Here is a 23,495-nt window from a genome sequence, read left to right on the forward strand (position 1 = left end):
TGTCTTGGTCTGGTGCCCTTTCATCCCCATCCCCCCTGCCCCATGATGGTCACAACTCAGTTTGGAAAATGCGGGTGGATAGGACGATGAATGGTAACTCAGCAGACCTCTTTTCTATTCCTAGCTCTGCTACTAATCTGCCATGTGATCTCAGCCAAGACCCTTCCCCTGGGCTTCAGGTTATGAGGAGCTATCTCTCACTATGTGATGGTAGGATGCTGAGTAGGCTGGGGCTGCTAGGTGGTCTTTTAATAGGAGGTGAAATATCGTGTTGTATGTAATCGAAAGGATCTCTTTGTGCTTTACTAAATGTATATAAGGATCCTTGTCACAGGACAGATCAGATCACAAGTTCCTGGGCTGTGCCCAAGGAGGAAACGTTTCCTTCTCCTGTGAGGAAGCTGGAGAGCGCTTAGCCAGATGTGTGCATTTGAGTGAATTCTCCTTCCCCGCCCACACTGGTAGCAGAACCACTGCAGACCTACTTCCCCCAAGGGCCTCCATCTATGCCAATGCAGAGGGGTATTTTGCGGGGGGTGGGGGCATGCCTTGGATGAGAATCGTATTGAGACCCTTAGACAGTAGCAAGAACCACAGCCAACTGAGGAAGGCAATCCTGTCCCCTCCAGCTTCCGTGGGGAGTCCCTGGGCCCAGCCCATTCACTGGGGCTGTGCACAACCTCCTGGATCTGGCCCCTCGATGCGTTAGCCAGGAGTCTGAGCAGACGACAGGGTGCTGGGGTGGGGGGGTCTGTGTGTTAATCTAATTCTGAGACTGGGTCCGGCTGACGCCCTTGAGTCCGATACATCCCACACCCCTGAGCAACTCACAAGCCTGTCCCTGCTCCTGCTGGAGTCAGTGACCCCCCCACCTTCTCCAGGCCTCTCCTGGGACTCCCCTTACGATCACCCACCAAACCCCGCGAGGGGCAGAGAGCCTCTTGTTCCCCAGCAGCCAGCCTGTACCCATCCTGCCCCACCCAAGGTTACCCCCTGTGGTATTTCCCCTTGCAGGGGAGGTAGGGCAGGCTGGGAGGGCTGGCCTGGGCCTGGCCAGGCCCTGCCACCCAATAGCAACAGACACAGTCACCTCAGCACCATGCCAGCTAGCCACCCAGCACAGAGCCTGGCAGCTGAGCTGCCCTGAGGGGTTCGAACACCACACCACATGCCAGCCCACTAAGGGTTAAACACAGGTGTAAAATAGGGAGTGGGATACAAACGGGCCCCCCACCCAAGCAGGCGTGTCATTGCAGAGAAAACTGGGGGAGAGGGTAAGGTAGGATGACCAGATGTCCTGATTTTATAGGAACGGTCCTGATATTTGGGGGTTTCTCTTATATAGGCCCCTATTACCCCCACGTCAGCCCAATTTTTCACACTTGCTGTCTGGTCACCCTAGGGTAAGGTTGCGTCAGCCTGTTGAACATTATACGTGATTATATTATATCCTGCCAAGTTGTGGGAGATGGGGGAGATAAGGGGAGCGTACAGACCTATGAAACATCCAGGGGGTGGGGGCAACTGCTCCCTGTGCCTTGCAGGAAATGATGCCCCTGCTCCCAAGGACTGTGTGAGGCTTAGTTAATGTTTCTGAAGCAATTTGAAGACGCTGAGTGTGGCTTAGCAGGCAGCGCAATCTTCATCATTTTCATGTCGTGGTCTGACTTTATCTTTGTCTACCTATCCCCATCACTACTGTCCCCCTCCCCCGTATTTATAATGCACCGTAGCGATATGACTCAACGCAGGGAGGGTTTTTTGTAACAGTGAAGTTGAAGCCCTGAGGGGAGCTGGTTCCTCTGGCTGAGGGTTGCGTTCAGTGTGTATGCGACTACCAGGAAGCTCTGAGAAATCTAGAAAGCATCTGTGTAGCCAGAGAAACCCACCTGACCCTCTAGCAACACGGCCTGCCCTGCCACTGCGTGTCACTCGCTCTTACGTAATCACTACATGACTCCTGCTTTCCTAAGACCTGGTTATGCAAAAAAACCAAAAAAACAACAACCTATCAATTAGTGCCTTGCTGACCCACTAACATGTTGCTCGGAGCAGCGATGTAACAAGTGCTATGGGAGGCTGCTCTGCACTGGAGTTCACCGGCCTCTTCTCACCCTCACTGGGTCTCTGGAGTGGAGGGGATTGATGCCTGCTGGTTCCTGGATGACTTATCATGTCTTACAGGTAAGTCTGGGCCCCTGTGGCATGAATGGGCAGAGCTGAGCTCATGATCTGCACTGGTGGGGATGGTGGGTTTGCTTGTTTGGGATCTAAGCAGGCAGCAGCAATGGTGGGGGAAATACCTTATAACTTCTCTGCGCTCAGCCCGAGCCATCTGACAGCTCTCCTGCTTGGCTGGTCCATGGGGGACTCTCAGAGGGAACCCCCCTTTACTTTCTCTGCTGTCTTGTCTCTCTTTCCCTCTCTCCCCCTTCTTTCTTCCCCTCTCCTTTCTTCCCTCTCTCTTTCTCTGCCTCTCCCCACCACCTTTCTTCCTCCCAAGTGAGCTCCCCGTGCTCGGACCCATTCTCCAGCAGAGCTCCTTCCCCGGCATGCTTGGCTCCCTCCACACACCCAAGCCCTCTGTCTTGCAGCAGCTGGTGTTTTGCTGCCCTGTTTTCTCGGCCAGTCCTCACCGTGGGCGAGGGAGCTCAACTGGATCCGTGGACCCAAAGCCGCCGCGGCTGATGGCCACTGCTCTTTGCCTGGTTGTTACTGCCTGTTGTCCTCCATTCCCCACCTTGGTTCTGTGGCAGATGCTTCTTTTCAGAACAGCAGGGCTCACCCTGACATGCCATGAGACTAGGGAGGTGTTTAGCACCTGGATGCTGCAGCATTATGGTTTCTAGGTAGGGTGACCAGACAGCGAGTGTGAAAAATCGGGAGAGAGGTTGAGGGGTAATAGGAGCCTATATAAGAAAAAGACCCCCAAAACGGGACTGTCCCTATAAAATCAGGACATCTGGTCACCCTATTTCTAGGGCATCTCCTGCTGTCTCTGGGTGAGCACTCATTACTGTAACACAGACTGGTAACGAGGCAGAGTGCAGCACAGCTGAACGCCGGCCATCTCCCGCTAATGGCTGTCCCCCCTGAACAGAAGGGACTTCCGGAGTGAGAGAGGACTGTGCATGTCTTGGCTGACTTAGTTGTCAGCCTGTCTACCGAGAAAGCCAGCCACGGCCAGTGAACCCCAGCGGTGCCGGTAGTTATTTTGATGTGAATATTACTGAGAACAGAACGTATTGCAGAGGCCGCTGGACGGTAATGACTTTTGCTGCACTTCATGATCTGGGAAACGTACACAGGGCCAAATTCGGCAGGGAATTTCCCGAGGTCAGTAGGGCTGCGCTGGAGTAGCTGGGAGCATGATCTGGTTGTGTTTTGGCTCGAAATTCCTATTTAGCCACCTTTCCTAAGATCCTTTGTTTTCTTGTGTGTCTAACGCAAAGCTGCTACCTAGTAGCAGCTACCATGCAAAGAGCTCTTCTGAAAGGTTGGCCATTGTTTTCAATCCCTGAATTGGAGCTGACCTCTCTGAGGCTCCTCCATCAGGTAAGGACACTAATACTACATCCCCCACGGGGCGGACTGGTGCATCAGAAACACCTAGACAGACAGAGACATGAAAAGCTCAATTGACCCATGCTTGTACTGCTTGTTGGCCATGATTTTAAAAACAAGCTTTATCTTCCCCCATTGCTTAGCCTGGGCAATGTTTCTCCCAGCAGCATTATCATAGAAACATAGAATCTCAGGGTTGGAAGGGACCTCAGGAGGTCATCTAGTCCAACCCCCTGCTCAGAGCAGGACCAATCCCCAACTAAATTACCCCTCTGGCTGCCTCATTCTTTTACAAACCCTTTGTATCTTGTTTCAAATAATTTTTTGGTCATTATTTTACTGCCCTGAAGCAAGTTTTGCAAGAAGGAGAGAACAGTTTTGAACACCACCCACACTGGGGTTTGCAGAGAAGCCAGGTGTCAGGTAACTGCTTTTTGATCTTATTCGAGGAAGGTGCTAAATTTACGAGTAGTAATGTTTGAGGTTTGTGGTGAAGCATCCATCACTCCAGTTTTGCTTTTGAATTCTGACTGTGACAGCTGCCATGAGTTCATGATGCAAGGAGAGGCTGATCCTATGTGTCCCCTGGCCTAGCATATATATTGCCTCCTTGGTTTTTGCCTAGGACTCTTTATTGCTGCCGCTAATTGGCAAAATCCAGAACAAATGCTGAGTTCTGTAACAACTAGGAAAGCCCTGACTAAGATGCACAGGGCAGGTCACCTCTCTCAGATGTATTGTTTCAGGCACTCAGCAGACTCAGGCAGGCAGCGCTACATTGATTACACTCAGTTCCCATTTTCAAAGTTACCTCCGCAACCAGAAGAGGGGGCACAAATATGCAACCAGGGATGAATTCTTCTGCCAGTGTCATGACTTCAGAATCACAGAATACAAAGGGCATTGCCTACTGGGGATAGTTTTCATTGCACTCTAAAACATGCACTAAGGTTCTGCTCCAATAGTCTCAAGTTTCCTCAAGGTTTCTAGCAAAAAATGTTGTGCAAACTTTAGTTAAAATTCAGCAGGAATGGGGGTTTAGTTTCTGTGGGTTCCATGAATGGTTGCTTAGGAGAGGTTTCACTGTCTTAGAGCAATCTTTCAATCTATCTATGTACTCTGTCTATGGTAGAATATTATTAACAGATTACCTTATTCAGTGAATATTGCAGTGATCTGCCAAATAATTTATTCACTAAATTTTTGTGCTAGCCAATCAACTCTCTATTTCTCTTTGCATTAGACACTATCAGTGGGGGAACTTACACATCCCATGTCATAGATAGTGTTGTTGTAGCCATGATGGTTCTAGGATATTTTAGAGACAAGGTAGGTGAGATAATATCTTCTATTGGACCAGCTTCTGTTGGTGAGAGAGACAGGCTTTCAAGAACAGAGCTCTTATGTCACACAGACAAAGGCAGAATTTAACTCTTCATTTCTCTCCTATAGCTATGCCCACTAGTGGATCTTGCTTGTCTAATTTTAAAAAAGAATATTATAATTTTACTGTCAGTGTACGTGCCACATAGAGAAGGGAACTACTAATACTGAAAAAGGAAGGAGTTGAAATGCAAAAGAAAATGAAGTTATCTTCCAAAATTCTATTGAATTTGCAAAATTTCCCTCATTGCATCAGCAATTAGACAATGGGATTTTAAAATGTGTGGTAATGAAATGCTTTTGGGGCATACGTGACAGAGATACCAATTGGTCTGGATGCTGCATATCTGGTAAACCTCAATATGTCTTTCATAATTTAGGTAAGCAGCATGCAAATACAGCCCCATGCACAGGACCCTTTTATAGTCAGCCCACAATGAATGACGGTCAATAAATATCAAACATATTCTCAAAACATTCTTAAGATTTCAAGTGTGATTTCTCTCTGAAAAGCTCCTCTGTTAAAAAAACAACCGTAGAACCATGTTCTCTCATGTATACTGACAGCCAGTAACACTGGGCCAAATTTACTCAGCCGTCAAGTGAAAAGAAAGGTTTTTTTCTCTAAAAGTTGAACCTACTAAATCATTCTGAGATGGTGAGAGTCCAGCAATGCTCTTTGGGCCTGATTTACAAAGGGATTTAGGCACCTCAAGTTAAAGATAGTTGTCTAGTGGGATTTACAACAGTGCCGAAGGCCCAGATCCTCAAAGATGTTTAGGCACAAACTCCCACGGGAGTTAGGCACCAAAATATTTTGGACACTCTAGGCTGAAGTGACTTTGGAGGCTAAGTGCCATTTTCAAATGACAGTTAGGAACCTACGTCCCATTAACTTTCAATGAGTCTTACGGTATGTCTACAGCGCGTTTGAAAACCCACGCCAGTGAGTCTCAGACTACAGACGGGTCTACAGACTTGAGCTTGTAGGGCTCATACCATGGTGCTAAAGACAGTAGTACTGATTTTGAGACTTGGCCTGGAGCTCCGGACCAAAACGAAACATCCACACAGCTGCTTTTAGTACTGTAGCGCAAGCCCGAATGTGTAAGACATGGGCTGTGACACGCTGCCGCGGGTTTTAAAACGCAGTGTAGACACACCTTTAGTCTCCTAAAAGCTGAGGTCACTCTTGAAGATGGGAGCTAGGCTCCTAAGCCATTATGTGTTTTGAAAATGCTACTCTTTATCACTAAAGAGTTTACAGAGTAGATTGGTTTAGTAAGAGGACACCGGTTTTTGGAGTACAACTTCCATTTCTGTATACTTAAATCAACATGTACATTCACGAGCACTCATGTTATTTAACATTATACTAACGACTGCAATGATACGGGATGAAAATCTGCTCTTGGCTATTTTCAGTGCTTTCAAGTGAGTTGCAAACGTGTATCTGAGGGCAGAATTTGGATATGTAGAATTGTAGATAACTAGAGAGAGGAAGACAGGGAGAGAAAATACCGGCTCCTAAAATTAAATCATTAAATATCTAAATAACTTTGAGGAGCTGGTAAAAAGTGCCCAGATACCATGGATGATGGGCCCAGCATATAAATACAGACAGAGAGACACATATTTGTGTATTTATAAAGCTCCCATCAAGATGTTATCTTGGTGCTTTTCCTCCATCTCTTTCTAGCCAATACATACATAGCCAAACTCTGACCTCAGATACAAGTTTGTAGCTCCTATTGAAGTGATCTGAGGGCACTGAAGGTGTCTGAGGACAGATTCCCAGCCCCAGTGTTTTCAGCCTTTACTACAGGGTCAAATAATATACATGCTCATTGTTGTGTATATAGCTTTAAGCATGCAGAAACAGAGGTTTTCTATTGCTATATCAAGAAAACACATGATGGTGTGGGATGAAGGTTTTGTCAACAGGAATTTGGGACAATTGCATTATTACTCGTGAGTGGGTGCAGCTGCGAGTGAATGCTGGCAGTCATCCCACACAAGGACCGATAGAATCTTTTTACAGTCCCACTCCAAACCGTTGCACACACCACTCGGTATGGTCCACACTGGTTAATTGTTTTAGGAGAGATTTTGACATTTTTATTGGGACTGTTTTTAATCCCTCCAACAGGATAATCAGCTGCCTATAGTAACTCGGAGGCCAAGTGTTCAAATTTCTAAGGGAGTGATAAAAACCTCCCCCATATGGCCCAATATAGCTTTTCTATACTTAAAAATGTCACAGCTTTATTGTACGTTCGCTTGCGTCCCATTGGGAAATCAGGAATCCCTCTTTCTTGTGATGTAGAGTTTCAGTTTCTTACCCTTCAAGGTACTGGACTTTAAAGATGTGACCTTTATAGGTATAGAAAAGTGGTTATCAGTCCACATGGGATCTTGCCCATCCTTGGCCTGAGGCCAAGCTAAACTTTTTGGAGAAATTCCACAGACTGAGAGAAGCATAAGAATACATTTCTGGCTGCTTTAAAATAAAATGGCGGCTGCCAGAAACTGCTCAGGAGTTTGGAACATTAGTGGTGAGCAGAGGGCTGATGAGTAAGATTACCCAAAGGTGCATCATATGGCATCTCCATATATGAGGAATAATCATAATCATAATAATTAATAATGAATAAACAATAAATTAATAGTATAAAGAACATATGATATTAAGCCATAAATGTCAGCATTTAATTTTTTACCCAAAGCCACTGTTTTTCTCATAATCTGCAGGCCAAGATTTTCAGAAGTGATGAGTGATTTTGGACATCTCCATTTTGGTGTGCCGAACCTGAGATGTCTTAAAGGGGATTTCAGAAAGCACTTTTTGAAATGCAGACCCCGTTAAGATGTCTCAGGTTGGGTATCTCATAATTGGGATATCCAAAATCGTGAGTTACTTTTGAAAAAAATCTCGCCTTAATTCATAGGGACATTTTCCAAGTAGGATACAGTATTGCCAACCCCAAACCTTCAACAATGTTGAATCAAAATCATGAGATAGGCTTGAAAATCTTGAGATTTAAGGAAAAACATAATGGGGTTCTTTTCCTTTGCCTTTTGGCTTCTGTTTTTTGAGCCTTTAGGAGTCCCATTTTCAAGATTTTTTCTGCAGCCGCAAGGGCTAGAAACTTACTTTTTCTAAAATGAAAGGCTGAGATTCCCAACTAATCATGACTCTAGCAGCTGAGGCTTTAAGGAAAACACCAAATATTATGAGACTTGTGATAAAATCATGAGAGTTGGCAGGAAGTTCTATCCAAGACTCTAATACATCTTTCTGGTGAGTTGTAAATCCAGGGACATGGCTCTTTGTGCTCACGATACCTCTTGTGGTGGCACTTTTTGCTGGAGTACAAGCCTCCTCAGCAAAATCCAGTTTGGGTGGTTTGCCCTTTCTGTCTCCTCCAGATTCCCCTGGCAGTTTCCATTGGCCGCTGCAGTGTTCTGCTCCACTTCCTGGCCTAGGTTTCATGTAGTATTGTAGTGACGTCTACTGTTAAACTCCTGCCACGTTTCACCATGGAGGTGGCTGCAGTTCAGGGCTGAGTGGAGCATTCCATATTTTCCAGTGTTCTAAGGTAGAGCAGAGCGTTCTGCCTTGGTTGGTCTGTCTATGGAGGGGGACCTGCAAGCCCTTACCCATGGAGATCTTTCAGAATAAGTAGCTGCCTGCAAGAAGCAAGAATCTGGTGAGTAAACAGATTGCAGTGTGTCTATTTCCAGCCCTGCCTAAGACCAAAACTACACATCTATGCAGTAGGACCGTGTTCATGTAAATAAGGGCAGAATTTGGCTTCATGTATTGAAGTGGAAGAGTGATGGTAGGGAGTCTCTCTCTCTTTTTTCTCTCTCTTTTCTTGCATGGTCAAACAGTTTAAATATCAACAGAAAGCCCCATTGCTTGAGTCATGTAAAATGTGCTGTGCAAAACTGTGGAGACTCCAAAGGATGGAGTAGATGAGGAGATGGCATTTTCTGTCGCTGATTTCTATGTAAGCCATTAAGGGCTGGATTCTGATCTCAGTTACACTGGTAGAAGTTTGGAATACCTCTAGCAACTCCAATGGAGTTACTTGGGATTTTACACCAGTGCAACCAAAATCAGCATCCGACCCTAACGCAGTATATCACCCTCTCTTCCAATGGTTTTAAAAAGAAACAGTAAAAAAGCAAGTTTAGACACGAGAGAATATTTCTAAGACTGCTCTGTGTGAGTTGCATATTCATTTTCATTTCGAACACACAAAGGCATGCAGTATAAATGTGCTGCATCATCGTAGTGCTCTGTGCAATCGTAGTGCTAAGGAACGGCAGCTGCTTTTGGGCCAGAGAACCAAAATGCAGGTAATTTCACCCTGCATCTAGATCTCTTTGTCATCCACTACATGTGTTTTAGGGACTCGGTGGAAAGTAGCCGATGTGTGACTCTGTCTTACAGAATCTTCAGACGTTTCATTTATTTCCTGTGATAAAGTAGCGAAAGGGAAACCTCTGAGAGAAAATCTTGATATTAACGATTAATGAGAGATGCGATTGTGCTTTCCCTGATGTGCTCTTTGTGCACACAAAGGTATGAGGGAGGATCAGAAGGTCTCTTAAACAAGCTTCTACTGATGGGTTTGCACCTTTTAAAAGAGAAGCAAAAGCCTTTAGAGACCTGTACATGGCTCTGGCAAGACCTCAGTGAAAGAAAAGATGAAGGGGAGTTTCAGGGACAGAAAGCAATAAACAAAGCAGTGGTAGGTAAATCTGGAGATCTGGATTCTATTCCTAGCTTGGCCACTCAGTGGCTGTCTAATATCAGGCAAGTCATTTCCACCCATATGTGCCAGAGATTCCCAATCTGCTAAATGAGGATAATGATACAACTGATCTATGGGTGATCTAGGTGCTCAAGAAAGGGATCCCCTCGGTCCTTGTGATAAGTTCTGGGGGTATTGGTGCTGCAGATAGAAGCCATGAGGCTAGGAGATCTCTTCATCTGGTTCCCATCTAAGCAAAAATCTTTTTTCATAATTAGAGCCCAGGAAAAAGCTGCCACCACTGGGCCCGCAAAGTCCCATAGAGCTGTATTTGCTGGAAAGGTATCTATTTTGTTGCTGAAAAACAGACAGAGAGCCTGGTTCACCTTTCTGAGAAACATTTCACACCTTATCTGCACTGGTGTGAATGACTGTGCAAGGAGCAAGGTAGCTGGGCGCTGCATGTCTGGAAGGCAGAGCATGACATTCAGGCTGGGTTAAAGATTGTCCTGGAGTCTCCAGGAATTAAAGATTCATCTTTAATTAAATATTATGTCAAGTGATGAAATCTCCAGGAAGATGTCTGACCAGAATTGGCAACTCTAGCTGGGTGATTTGGAACAAGTGTGTGAAAAGAATATAGAGGGGTTTAGGATTATCAGCTGCCGGGGAATGTTTTCATTTCTGATAGCTGGTATTTGGTGGAGTTTGGTGCATTTCTAAAGCAGAAAAATGGCTCTTTTAAACAAGATGCCACTTTATTTTCTATTTTAAAGTAGTAAGAGCACCTTGGCAGTGATAGCGTAGCACGATCCAAAGAGTGGGTGACCCCATCATTAGCAAGGAAATCACCATCCTCCATTTTCAATTTGAAGGTGGGATTTTAACAAAGGGGTCCCATGAGCCACTGAGACTCATTCTTAGGACAGATCAGAAAGTCTGCGAATCACAATTTATCAAATTGGTTCTCTTTGTTGTTTTTTCTTGACTTCTAATTACCAAGACCTGTGGTCTTTACCAGCTCCCTGAAGTCAATGACAATCTTGCTTGGATAAGGATTAAGACTCCAATTCTGCAAGGTGTTTGAGCCCACACTTAACTTTAAGCATGTGCTTATATTGCATTGATTTAACCTTCATCCAGCGTCGAGAAAGAGGTTACATTAGCTGTGTCATGGGAGAAGTTTGTACCCCAAATGCATCGAGAAACCAATCCTTCAATATTTTAGGAGAAAAAGTTTGTATTTAAAATCCACTGTCATGAAAAACTTACATTAAAATTGGGGGAATTTGGTTTTTGAAATACATTCAGAAGCTAACATAATGTTTTAGGCAAAAAAAAAAATTATTTAACCAGCAAATTGAAAGAACTAGCAGGAATCTCATTCAGTGTGAGTCTATATGCACTTTTCACACATTGTTGGAGTACCTTCCATCTTAGGGTGATTGCATGCAGCAACCATTTTCACTGCAATGCATTAAGTAGTGTACACAAATTAAATTTATGTAAAAAACAACAGCTCGCTTAGTGAGAGAGACATAGTTACCACTATTACAGTACAAAATACTCTCACTAGAAGGAAATGTGTACATAGAACTACTAAAAATATGGGATAACAGTGGAGCATGTTTGGGGTAGATTTACACCCCACATATTCTTTTGATACAGAAAAAAAATTAATGCTAAATTCAAATTTCATTTTGCTGAACTATGTACAGGTGCCTAGGTGACAACATCCTGAAATCGCATTGTTGGAGGGCCACTAGTTCTTGAGTTATCACAACATATGAGGGTGTTAATAGAGATGGGCTTCAGCACATGCTTATGAGCTTTGCTGAATCAGAGCCCGGCTGCAAGATAAAACCATGTATCGCTCTGAATAAAGAAGAATTGTTTTGCGTATAGATGGCATCTCATATATTCATCATGCTGAGGAGTCATTTTAAGAGCTGGAGCAGCCCTCAGAAAATGATTTGCTTATCTTTGTGCATTGATCTTCACTTTTTAAGAAACTGCTGGGACAACAGTTTCTACCAGATTCAGTATGAAGCAGATGGAATTTTCCATCTGCCTGGGTATGAAGAACGGGCGGGTCGCATTCTGTTGTTCTGCACATATTGTATACTGGCAGGCCAAAAATGGGCATGAGTTTGCTTGACATCGGACAACAATGTTAGCTGAGGGGCCTGATTTTCCTCTCACACCAATATCACCCTAGTGTAATCCTGCTGACCTCAATGGCCTCACTCCTGATTTACACCAGTGTGAACAGAGCCTATAGCACACCAATTATTTTTAGTGTAGAACTGCTAAATTGTACACCTTAATACATGTGTAAAAATGAATGTGTTCACCGCCCTGCCCTCTGCGATGCAGCCTATGGACCTGTTTTAATCTTTCATTTATTGCTTCTCTGTAGGTCACAGGACACAGCCATGATTCAATTAAGGACTAGATCCTGCAGTCCCCGGCACACGCACACATAGTCCTTATTCACGAGTTTAAATTGTCCTGGACTCCTTCTCTGAGTCAAGACTGTGGTGGGTCTTAAGAGCAACACAGTGTTACTGTCCACAAATATTAAGCTTGCTGTGTTTTGACTGGCTTCCCATCAAAGTTAAAACTGAGCTGCCTCACTGAAACCGTCTCATTCATACTACAGTCCCTCTACATCGCTACGACAGCGTAAAGGAACTTCCAAGTGGTTTAAGTTGCATTCACGCCCATTCAGGCCCCTTTACACTGCCAGAGCAACAGAGAATCAGGCCCAGTGGGTGTAAATGAAAGGAGAGTTTGCCCCGGTAATTACAGTCATCATCCTCAGTGCCAGCTTTAGCCCACCTGGGGCCCTAAGCAGGAGTATTTTTGCCTCATCCTCCCCCTCCCCCAATACTAAAACAGGCAAGTTCTTATAATAAAAAGCGAATGGGGGTCCCCTTGAGTTGCTTGGGGCCCTAAGCAATTGCTTCGTTTGCTTACGCCTAGCGCTGGCTCTGATTATCATCACCCCTCTGTTCTTCCGCTCTGCAAAGCTGAGGACCTGCGTGTGTGTGTGTGTGTGTGTGTGTGTTTCCCAAATTTTAGAGAACGTGACCCTGTGCATTGGAGGATCTGGGGTCTGAATCTGTGGACACTTGCTCACATGAGTCATCCTTACTCACGTGAGACTTCATTCCCAATTCAAGTCAGTGGTATTACTTGCATGAGCTAAGACTAGTCACATCAATACAAGTTTACAAGATTGGTTCTCCCGCATATTAAGCTGATAAAATGTGACTTTGATAACAGGCCTAGGAGAAACTGGATCGATCCTCCATTTAGGTCAGCAGACCAGGTGAGGTTTGCTGTGGGCATTTTTCACCTTTTTGGGCTCTTCCAGCGTTCCCTGCACTATCAAACCTTCTATTGACTTCAGGGGGGAATTTTGCACACCCAAGGAATGGCCCCTGGGTGGGGAAAATCTGGGAGGATGAAATGACTAGACTGACCCAGATACTTCTTTCAGGTTTCAGAGTAGCAGCCATGTTAGTGTGTATCCGCAAAAAGAACAGGAGTCCTTGTGGCACCTTACAGACTAACAAATTTATTTGAGCATAAGCTTTCGTAGGCTAGAGCCCACTTCATTGCCTAGAGTGGAACATATAGTAAGGAGAGATATTTTTTCCAGATACTTCTGTAAATTACTTTGCAGATTAATTATGATTCATTAGTTTGCGTCTTTCAGTGACATTTATTCTCTAAAGCAGTGGTGCACAACCTGGGGTGGGTGGGGGCACAAGAGACTTTTGTGGGGGGGGGGGCGAAGAACCTTTGGCCCTTTTATAAAACAAATATACAAATGTCACTTTTCACAGCAGACTTACCAGTACCCCTTTGCCACCCTTACGTCTGCGCTGCTTCTGGTGGCAGTGCTGCCTTCAGAGCTGGGTGGCTGAAAAGCGGTGGCTGCTGACTGGGGCGTTCATTTGTTTGCAGCGTGGGAAGACTTCTGTTCCCCCACGCAATACCCACTCCTGCATTGTTTGTTGGATTTTTATCCTGCTCCTGCTATTATGGTAGCAGGTCCTGTGGGACCCGCGGGATCCCAGTCCCACTGCAGGATATAGGAAGAAGAGGAAGGAACTCAAGAAGGAATAGTTAATGTGAGTGGTTAATTTATTTTTCATCTGAAATTCTGTGTTTGCAGTTTGTAATACTTCGTGTTTGCTACCTCCTAATAACCTTTATAAATTATAAATTTAGGAATGAAAATAAAGTATTCATGCCTTCTATTAACTTGCAAAAAAAAAAAGTTACAGATTTCAGGTAATGGGAAGGATGGCATGGCGGGAAACATTTGTGCACCACCGCTCTAAAGATAGTTGTTACTTCTAATATTATTTTGATGTCCACTGTACACATATAGAGAACACCTGGGTGTGGATATGTACAAAATACAGGGGAAATTTTTCAAATTTGGGAGTCAAAAGTTAGGTTTTTAAATCTATATGTAGGCATGTAAGTAAAAGTGTTTCAGAAATGCTGGGAACCCACTACGCTCACTGACATTAAATGGATGTGAGGATGCTCAGCACCTTTGGAAATTAGACTTCTTTAATTTAGAGGCCTAAAGTGGGATGCTGGTGACTAGATTTAGGCACCAAATTATAAAATATTTGGCCATAATTTATACATTATTTTCACTTCGATGTAAAAGATTTCAGTCTATCAGACAAAAGAAACAAAGTATAGGAAACAAAAGCAATCATATGGATCCAGAAATGCCTCAACCTCAACAATGAAATGATAATAACTGTATATTTGTTATATATTTCTCATATCTGTTATTCAAAGTATTCTTATAATTAATTATTAGATTATTATTTATCCAAATTCTATAGTCAGTGGAGTTACTCTAGATTTACTTTGATGAACTTGGGAGCAAAGGATCTGCCCATATAACTTATATTATTCAAAAAGAAAACTTATTTTAGTCAATTGTTATACCAATATCATATTCAGTATATTGTAAATCTTATTTTTCAAATATTAAAAGTCAGTTCTTCACAAAAGAAAATGTGCCACAGATTAGACATGGGTTCTGATCTTGCTTATATCAGGGTAAATCTGAAGTATCTCCATTGACTTCACGTTTGATTTATACCTGTGTAACTTGGATCAGAAATGGATCCTAAATATGGTACCTATGGACTGAATCACTGATAATTACTGGGGGTCTTGACAGCTGCAAGGATTTGAAAGGTATGAAAACCAAGGCAGAGTGTTTAGAGCTGGTCAAAATTTTCCTTTGAAACTGTTTTTTTTTTTGACAGAAAAGTGGAATTTTTTTTTCAAAAATGTCTGCTTTGTGTAGAAAATTTTGACATTTTGTTGAAAAAAAATGAGCACTCAAACCTCGAAAAGATTTTGGCCAAAATAGTTCAGATTTTGGATGAAATATTTTAGTTTTCAATATTTTGCCAAAAAGTCAACAATTTTTTGTGGAAAATTTCAACAACCAAAACATTCCCCCCCCTCCCCCCAAAAAAAAAATTAACAGGGGAAAACCTCCCTATTTTCCAATCAGCATTAACTGTTGTATAGTCTCCCAGGGCACAGGATGGGAACCCCCCAATGCTGGAGCTATTTAAAATTGGGCAGAGGAAAAGGTCTGGAGAAAACACTGTAAAATCATCCCTTGCTGACTAGGTGATCTAATACATTTACAGCTGAAGAGCTATACATTTCCACATTATGCAGAGAGAGATGTGTATGTAATTCACCTCTATTTTAAAGGTTTGTGAATACCCCTCTCCAGGCTAACTTTCTATCATTTAGTCTATCATATCCCTTGTGAACAACCTGTATTTCTCAAATCCCAGATACTAAATGATTGAATTTGCATCCATCATTTTTAAAAATTATGTTTTCCCAATGCAACAAATATACCAAAATACCAGATTCATCATAATACAGAAAGAAAACAAAGAGGGTTAGGATAAAGGGAGAGGAGGTGAGGAGATATATCTATAATCCAGCATTTTTAATACCCCAGAGAGTTCAAAATATGCTTCCGAGTCAGAATCTGCCCAAAGGGCCAGTTTTTCAAGGGCTCAGTACTTACAGCTGGGGCTATATTTTCAAAAGAGCTCAGCTCCCTGCGGTTCTCATTGTGGCACTCAGCCAGATTACCCCAAAAGCTTGGAAGCAAATGGGAGCCGGATTCTTTTGAAAATCTGGCCCTGATTGTGAGTGCTTGAGCACTTTGGCAAATCGGGCCCTATTGACAGATTTGCAACTGTGCTGTGGCGTGCACAAGCAATTGTTTTGTGCTCTTAAACAGAACTGTAGTAAATCCATGGCTTTGCTGGGTTACCGTGGTTTCTGAGTTAATTTTGCTTTGACTTTTGGGTTCACTGGAACCTCAAAGTGATGTTCAGCGACAGGGAATCTTGTGGAAATAGAAACCAAAGGAAAAGTTCTCCTGAAGCCCCCCGAATGTAAACCACTGGCCCTATTCTGCTTTGCTCCCAGCTCTCTGCTCTCACGAACAATTAATTTGAAAAAAGCCTGTTCCTCAATAGCATCTGGTAATCACTGCATTAGTACAAACGTAACATGTTCAGGAATATGAGTAATTAGAACTTGGTAACCTTTTATCTTAAATAGGTCGAAGGTTTTAGCGCGTGATCTGAAATACTACCAAACCACAGATTGCGTTTTCTGTTACTAAGAAAGTTAATATATTGCAGGGTAGAATGAAACTGTACTGACTAATAACCTGCTTATAACACGGGGTCTGTGTTCATCAGTTAATTGAACTTCTTCAGAGATTTTCTGTTGTGAACATGTACCGTGCTTACTGTCGGCAGAAAATGATCTCATTGAACCAGTGGAAATCCAGAGTAACTCCACTGGGCCAGATTCTAATCTCACTTGACACCACTGTAATTCTGGAGTAACAGTTGGGTGAATTCTGATCTCAGTTACGCCAGCATGTCAGGAGGAGTGTCAGTGATACCAGTGGGCCAAATTCTGTGCTGATTTAAAATCCTCTGCTTCCCAAGTGGGCCAAGTTCTGCTCTCAGTTTCACAAGCGTAAAACTGGAGTAACTCCAATGATTTGAGCGGGGTTTCTCCAGACTGACACTCGTGTCCGTGAGATTGGAAAGCGGCCTATTATCCACTCCTGAAATCATAATATGGCCCACGGATGGCTTTTCCATTTGTACAATGATTTATTTGGAGGTGTATTTAAAATCAAGTATTTTGTATCACTTTTAACTTCTGAGAGGGATGATGTGTATATGTGGGTGCATATCTATGTCTGTGTGTGGCAGTTACAGCTAAGTGCGCGCGCGCACACACACACACGCACACACACACACACACACACACACACTTCAAACTACTCTGATATAAGCTTATTCATAATCAAAAGTAGATTTTTGTTTCAGAAAACAAACCACCAAACACTTCTCACACTAAAAAGAAATGCAGATGCACTACTGCCGCTTGAGGAAAGAGTTAAGGGGAAAAAGGGAAGATGGGTCTTAACCAAAATACTGGACTCCTGAACGGAGACCCGTTTACGTTGCTGAAAACATTCAAAAGGAACGTAGTTGTAAATGAGAATCTCTCATGCAGTATCTAGTGGCTGCATAGAAATGAGTTCAAATATAATTTACGCCCACTTGTAGAGTGGTATGAAGGGGTCTGAGTGTAAATGCAAATCAGCCCCCTCCCCAGACAAGGTCCTGGATATTCACACCCATATTTTTGGATTATAGATTCTAGGGATCAACTGTAAAATTTGGATTTGGAGTCAGAGCTTCTCAGAGTTTAGGAATTTCCTCCTCCATGCATGGAAACACCATTAGCTAGATCCATTATAGAGGTTGTAAGGGTGTAACTTTTGTATAGGTTCTGTATATAACAACACTAGGAAGAGGAAGCTATTAGGGACACTGACTCTGGACATGAGCAGCACAAAGAAAATGTCTCATTCCAGACAAGATCAGTTTCAGGAGGATGGAGTTTAAACAACATGAGTGCAAATGAGAGGATGAGAGATGGAAGTGTCACCTTTCTCAGAAGCTTCTGGCCCTGCCCTCTCCCGGAGATTGGACCCTGGACTAGAAGGAGCTGTGCTCTGAGCTGGTACGGTAGTTCCTACTCTGAGGGCAGAATCTAGTCTGGAACCACTCTGCACTTCTAGCTGGAGAGCAACTTATTTGATGCCAGTGGACCTTGGGAAATGCTGGTTGCATAAAATGCGTGACCGAAACTAATTTATTGTTCTTACTGATATTAAGCTGTTTCCACTTGCCTTTGTGGATGCTGACTGCATGTTATGTAGGGCCCTGTGGGTGATGGGGGTCAGTGCTGCTGAGAAGATGTCACCAGAGACAAATGACACCTGGGTAGATTTGAGGTTTATATTCTGTGGATACAAGATGCAAACTCTCATATTTCTGGCCCAGCAGAGACTTCATCCCTTAACTATAAAGGGCCAGATCTTGCCTCAGATAAGAACTTCCCATGACTGCCTCTTCTGACTATACCAGATGTAGCCCTCACCCTTAGGCTACTGCTACAGGATCCCCTCTCTGTAGTCCAATTCTCACACTCCGCAGATCCATATTCAGCTCCCGTCTCCAACTCAGTCTTGCTTCTCCTCATGCCACCTGCTGTACTTCCAATAGTGCCACGGTGGGACCTCAGGCAAGCTCCCACCTCAGAGCAAACCAATTCAGGATTGAAAGGGTTAAGCAACACTGCTGGAATATACATGTTTCAGGGTTGGTTCATGTTTCAGGGATCAGGAGAGGTTGTTTGTTATTCTTTCTGGCCTTGGCCCTGCTGGGGATCAGACTCACTCTGAACTCCTGGGCTCCACTGGACAACTGGATTTTGTTATGACCATCCAAATTCTTTTCACAGGACCCTTTTATGCCAGGCAGCTGGATTGAGAATGATGGGGAGAAAGCAAGCTCCGCTCACCCAGGCAGGGGATGGGGCTGCACAGTGAAAAAGCCATGTGGTAATCTTTGACTCATTTAACAAAGGAGTCACGTCATATACAACCCCCCACCATTCCTGGTAAGTGATTAAGCTCTGAAACAGAGTGTTTCTGTCTTGTGATGTTGTCAGAAACCACAAATATTCTCAGCCAAAGTCTCTTTTGCTTTGCGTTTTCAGTTGCCAACATTATCCACTGTGATGCTGTATGTACTGCCAGAGAGTTTATGACAGGTTCTACCACCGAAACCCATGCAGGACGCCGCCACTGCACTCCTGTAGTCCATGAACAGGAACAACAACTGCAGCCAACCCCCTCCTCACCACTTCCAGAGAACAACCTGAGTGAGGTATTGTTTCTGGGAGCAGGGATTTTTGATGTGTTTTGAGAAGCACTTAGGACATTTTAGGATTCTTTAAAAAGAATAATAATAAATAATAGTTATATGTTGCCCCTACTCTGGCCACCCCCTCCATGGCCACATGTAGGGAGCTAGGGCTGATTGAAAATTTCCGGTTGAAACTTTTCCTTTCGGAAGCAAAACCACGGTTTCGAACAAACATTTTCTGCAAGAAGTGTCTGCTTTCCTCCCAAAATTTCAATCTCCCATTTGAAAACACAAAGCCCAATACCTGACAATTTTCCACAGAACACTGACTTTCGCAGGCTGTTGGTCAAAAGTTTTGGACCGTTTTCAGCTGAAAACATATTTTTCCAATGAAAAATCAAAATTTTCCCCTGAAAATTTCAATGAAAAAAACATCTCCCCCCTAGCTCCACCAGGAATCCTTATGGAGCTGTGTTTCCCGACTCACATAAGCACTTTACAATTTCACAAAGGGGCAGGGAAGAAGTTTCCAAATGTTATAAAATACATTTTCCCAGTCACATGCATGTGACTGGAAAAAATTCCAAGATTCAGCTCTGATTAATAAGAGTCCAATAAAGCATGCTACTTAAAGGATTATTATGATTAGTTTTGACTTACAGATGGAGCTATAGAACACTGTTATAAAACACAGACTATGCAGATGCCGTCATGGCAATTTAAGCCATAATGTTGAGTGTGATAAAGCACATTAAGAATCCTTTTATAATTTAACAAATGAGAATTGATTAATAAGTAAAATAATGAATGAGTTCATACAGTCGTAGATGCCTGAAGCTCTCAGAACCAAATTTTCAAAACTGGCTCCTAAAGTAGGAGAGTTTCCCCAGGGGATAGGATTAGTTGGTGTTGGTCCTGCTTTGAGCAGGGGGTTAGACTAGGTGACCTCCTGAGGTCTCTTCCAACCCTAATTTTCTATGATTCTATGACACCAAACTGCAAATCAGGTAACTGAGGTTCTAGGCCTGTCTCTCCCATTTACCTGCTGCGTGACTTTTGACAAATCTCTTCTCTTCCTTTTGTCCCCTATATGTAAAAGGTGCGTGATGCTACTTATCTCCTTCATCAAGCGCTTTGAAATCAGAGGAGGATAAGCACTAGCAGACCTGTCTTTTCATTATTAAAGTCGCACCAGCAAAATGTGTGCAGCCACTTGTTGCCTGTTGCAGCTACACGGCTGCAGTGTTTCAGCGTAGACACTTGCTGCAGTAACGGAACGGGTTCTCCTGTCGCGTAGTTAATCCAGCTCCCCAAAAGGCAGTCGCTAGGTTGACAGAAGAATTCTTCTGCTGACCTACTGCTGTCTACACTGGGGGTTAGGTCAGCTTAATGATGTCCCTGAGTGGTGTGGATTTTTCACACCCGAGTGATGTAGTCGGCTCGACCTGACATTTTAGTGTAGATTTGACCTGCATTCCCGCCCCTTGCTCAAGCATGCAGACATTCACCCATTTGGCAGGCAAAAGTGGGGATTGTGCACCCCATGTTGTGCAGGCACCCATTTGAAAATCTGGCTCCAAAAGTGGCTAGGAGAATAGATGTAATTGTGGGCGGTTCCTAGGCCCTACTACACTACAAAAAAAAATGAATAATTGCATGCATAAACGAACACAAATAATATGTCGGTGCTAACAGTTTTGTAATAGATACTTGAATTCCACCTTGCAAGGTTCCCAGCAGCAGCATACAGTGGTGGTGTCTGACGCCATGGAAAGCTTTATGGCACCGCTAAGCACCCTCAGCGAGCTGGGGCTTCATCACGGAAAGAATAAGCTGCTACACGGCAAGGCGAGCGGGCCCTCACGACGCAAGCGGGAGTTCATGCCAGACGAGAAGAAGGACACTATGTACTGGGAGAAGAGACGCAAGAACAACGAGGCGGCCAAACGCTCCCGGGAAAAGAGACGACTCAATGACTTTGCCATGGAGAGCCAGTTGGCGGCTCTCAACGAGGAGAACGCCCTCCTCAGGGCCGAGCTCCTGGCCTTGAAGCTGCACTTCGGTCTCATCAGCCCGGACATCTACGCCCACCAGGCCGGCTCCATCCAGGACTTCCTGGGGATTTACCTCAGAGGGCGCAAAGCAGCCGTCCCTCTCCTCGAGGTGGAGCCCTTGACCCGGGAGGGCTGCTTAAGGACAAATGGTGTTGTGCCCCGCATGGTGGAGCCCACGGAGTTCGCCTACAAAGGCCTTACCCCACCCAGAAATCTCCAGAGCTCTGACCCAAAGCAGACCCTACTGAGCACCCAGTATGATCTGAACCCTCACCAGCCAAATAGACTCGAATCAGCCTTCAAATCCACGCTCTGCCCCCCTTACCTCAATTACCACTTTCTGGAGAAATACACTTGCCGGTTCCCTTCGATGGACAATGCCCCTTTCTTGGCCACTTCTCCCAGCATGGCTGAGGCAGGGAACCAAGGCGCCAAAAGCCCATTAGATGAAGATGATGAGCAGCAAGTGCCTAAAATATCCCTTCTCCCCCTCAGCAGCCAGCTGTGCCCTGCGGAGGACCCTTCCAGGGGCCGGAGCTATTCTGCCCTGCCTCACAAACTCAGAATTAAGACTAAAGCCCTCAGCAGCTGGGAGGAGAGCGGCTCTGACTCCCGTTGAAATTGCAGAGGAGACCCCCCCCACACACTATGGGCTGGGAAGCAGAGAGAAAGTGGGGGATAATTATCTTATGCACTGAAGAGGGAAAGTGATTTTTTTTGCATTGAACATGTGAGATATGGGTGCGAGCAGGGCCTGACGGGGGCTGGTATGTGTCTGGCATGGTAGTACTTCCCCACAACTCCACACGCCGTGTTCCAGTGAGACCCACAGACTCACTCTGTGTACAACAGAGGGCTTATGGTTTCACTTTGTTGCTTTGCTCATGCCTGGAGCCAAAAGGCAGGGTCTGGGGTAGGCATGGGAGGACTGAGGATGGGAAAGGCCAAGATTACAGGCATGGTGAGCAGCGCATGATACTCCAGCAGCACTACACCCCAACTACACTCGCTCGGTGTGGCAGCCATTTTCACTCCTCTTGCTTCATGGACACTTTCTTCCCCACAGGATGGGGCTGTTAAAGCTTCTATTCATGTTTCTTGTTTGAAACAGGAAATGGACAGAGACAGCTTCAACGACGCCCACCTCAACATACCTGGAGCAGTCTCAGGACAAATGGGGGCGTTGGAGAGAGGTAGCGGACTATCTAAGACTCGTGATATTCAACCACGTTCCAGCTGTAGTCCCATTGTCCTTACTTTCCTGAAAGCAGTGGGACTGTTTGTGTGTGTGAGGATGGGAAGTGAGATCAGAAACCAGTTGGGTGAGAAGAAGAAAGGGCCTCTAGAGCAATACTCACCTAGATTCGTATTGAACAGATTTAATTATCCTTTAAGCCATTTCGTAATGGCTCAGACTTTGTCTTACCTTGAATATCTTCCATGATTCCTGATAGTGATTCCAGATCTCCCCAGTATCTCCCCAGTAAAACACGCTTCTGCTGTCATTTGCAGAGCAGTTATCCAGTTTCTGATCGTAGTTACTCTGGAAGTAAATGTGGACTCATGTCAGTGGATTTACGTAGGGGTAAAACAAGAGCAGGATCTAGCCTACTGTATTTCCTGTCAATCATCAAGTTCTCTTCAGACTGAATATGTCCATTTCTCCTAACCAGCATGGCCTAGTGGAAAATGTTTCATTTTTCTTTACATCATTTTTGGGAGGAGGCAAAAATTATTATTTTTTTTTAATTTTTAATTGAGAATTCTATCAAAAATATTTGTGTTTTGTTCATCATTGAATTCGCTTTTGTAAATCAGAAATTTCTGAAAAAAGATTTTTTTTTAATTGTGCAATAATTAAAAAAATATATATCTCCCAATACGTGACTAAATGGACTAAAAAATTTCTCATTTGAAACCATCTTATTTTGAAAATGATACTATAGCCAAAATCCCCGCAGAGCCAAGGCACATCAGTGTTCATGGCCAGCGATACACCAGGGAGCGATATGGCCTGTACCACATCTGACCATGCTGGAGATGATGTTCTATCACAGGGGTAGGCAACCTATGGCATGAGTGCTGACAGTGGCATGTGAGCTGATTTGCAGAGGCACTCAGACTGCCTGGGTCCTGGCCAGCAGTCCAGAGGGCTCTACATTTTAATTGAATTGTAAATGAAGCTTCTTAAACATTTTGAAACCTTATTTATTTTACATACAATAATAGTTTAGTTATATACTGTAGCCTTATAGAAAGAGACCTTCTAAAAACGTTAAAATGTATTACTGGCACGCAAAACCTTAAATTAGAGTGAATAAATGGAGACTGAGCACAGCACTTCTGAAAGGTTGCTCACCCCTGTTCTAGCAGAAGAACAAATTAGGCTCAACCCAACAACC

At 44.1% G+C, this 23,495-nt stretch overlaps 1 protein-coding gene across 2 annotated transcripts; it reads left to right on the plus strand.

Annotated features, from left to right (window-relative positions):
* Window positions 1-2,018: 2,018 nt before the first annotated feature.
* LOC115638635 (nuclear factor interleukin-3-regulated protein) lies at window positions 2,019-22,739 on the plus strand. Of its 2 annotated transcripts, none has more exons than XM_030540482.1 (4): window positions 2,019-2,184; window positions 18,633-18,791; window positions 18,891-19,060; window positions 20,769-22,739. In XM_030540482.1, the coding sequence occupies exon 4, from the start codon at window positions 20,807-20,809 to the stop codon at window positions 21,710-21,712; it is 906 nt and encodes a 301-aa protein (XP_030396342.1). In that variant the 5' UTR covers window positions 2,019-2,184; window positions 18,633-18,791; window positions 18,891-19,060; window positions 20,769-20,806; the 3' UTR covers window positions 21,713-22,739. The 2 variants fall into 2 exon arrangements, with proteins under 2 accessions (XP_030396342.1, XP_030396343.1); XM_030540483.1 differs by lacking the exon at window positions 2,019-2,184 and adding an exon at window positions 8,533-8,657.
* The last annotated feature ends 756 nt before the right edge of the window (window positions 22,740-23,495 follow it).

Source organism: Gopherus evgoodei, chromosome 22, assembly GCF_007399415.2.
Source record: "Gopherus evgoodei ecotype Sinaloan lineage chromosome 22, rGopEvg1_v1.p, whole genome shotgun sequence".
NCBI lineage: Eukaryota > Metazoa > Chordata > Testudines > Testudinidae > Gopherus > Gopherus evgoodei.

Bases quoted from the DNA above. Each gene is read 5' to 3' on its own strand.
- LOC115638635 (XM_030540482.1), top strand. From the start codon at position 20,807: ATGGAAAGCTTTATGGCACCGCTAAGCACCCTCAGCGAGCTGGGGCTT.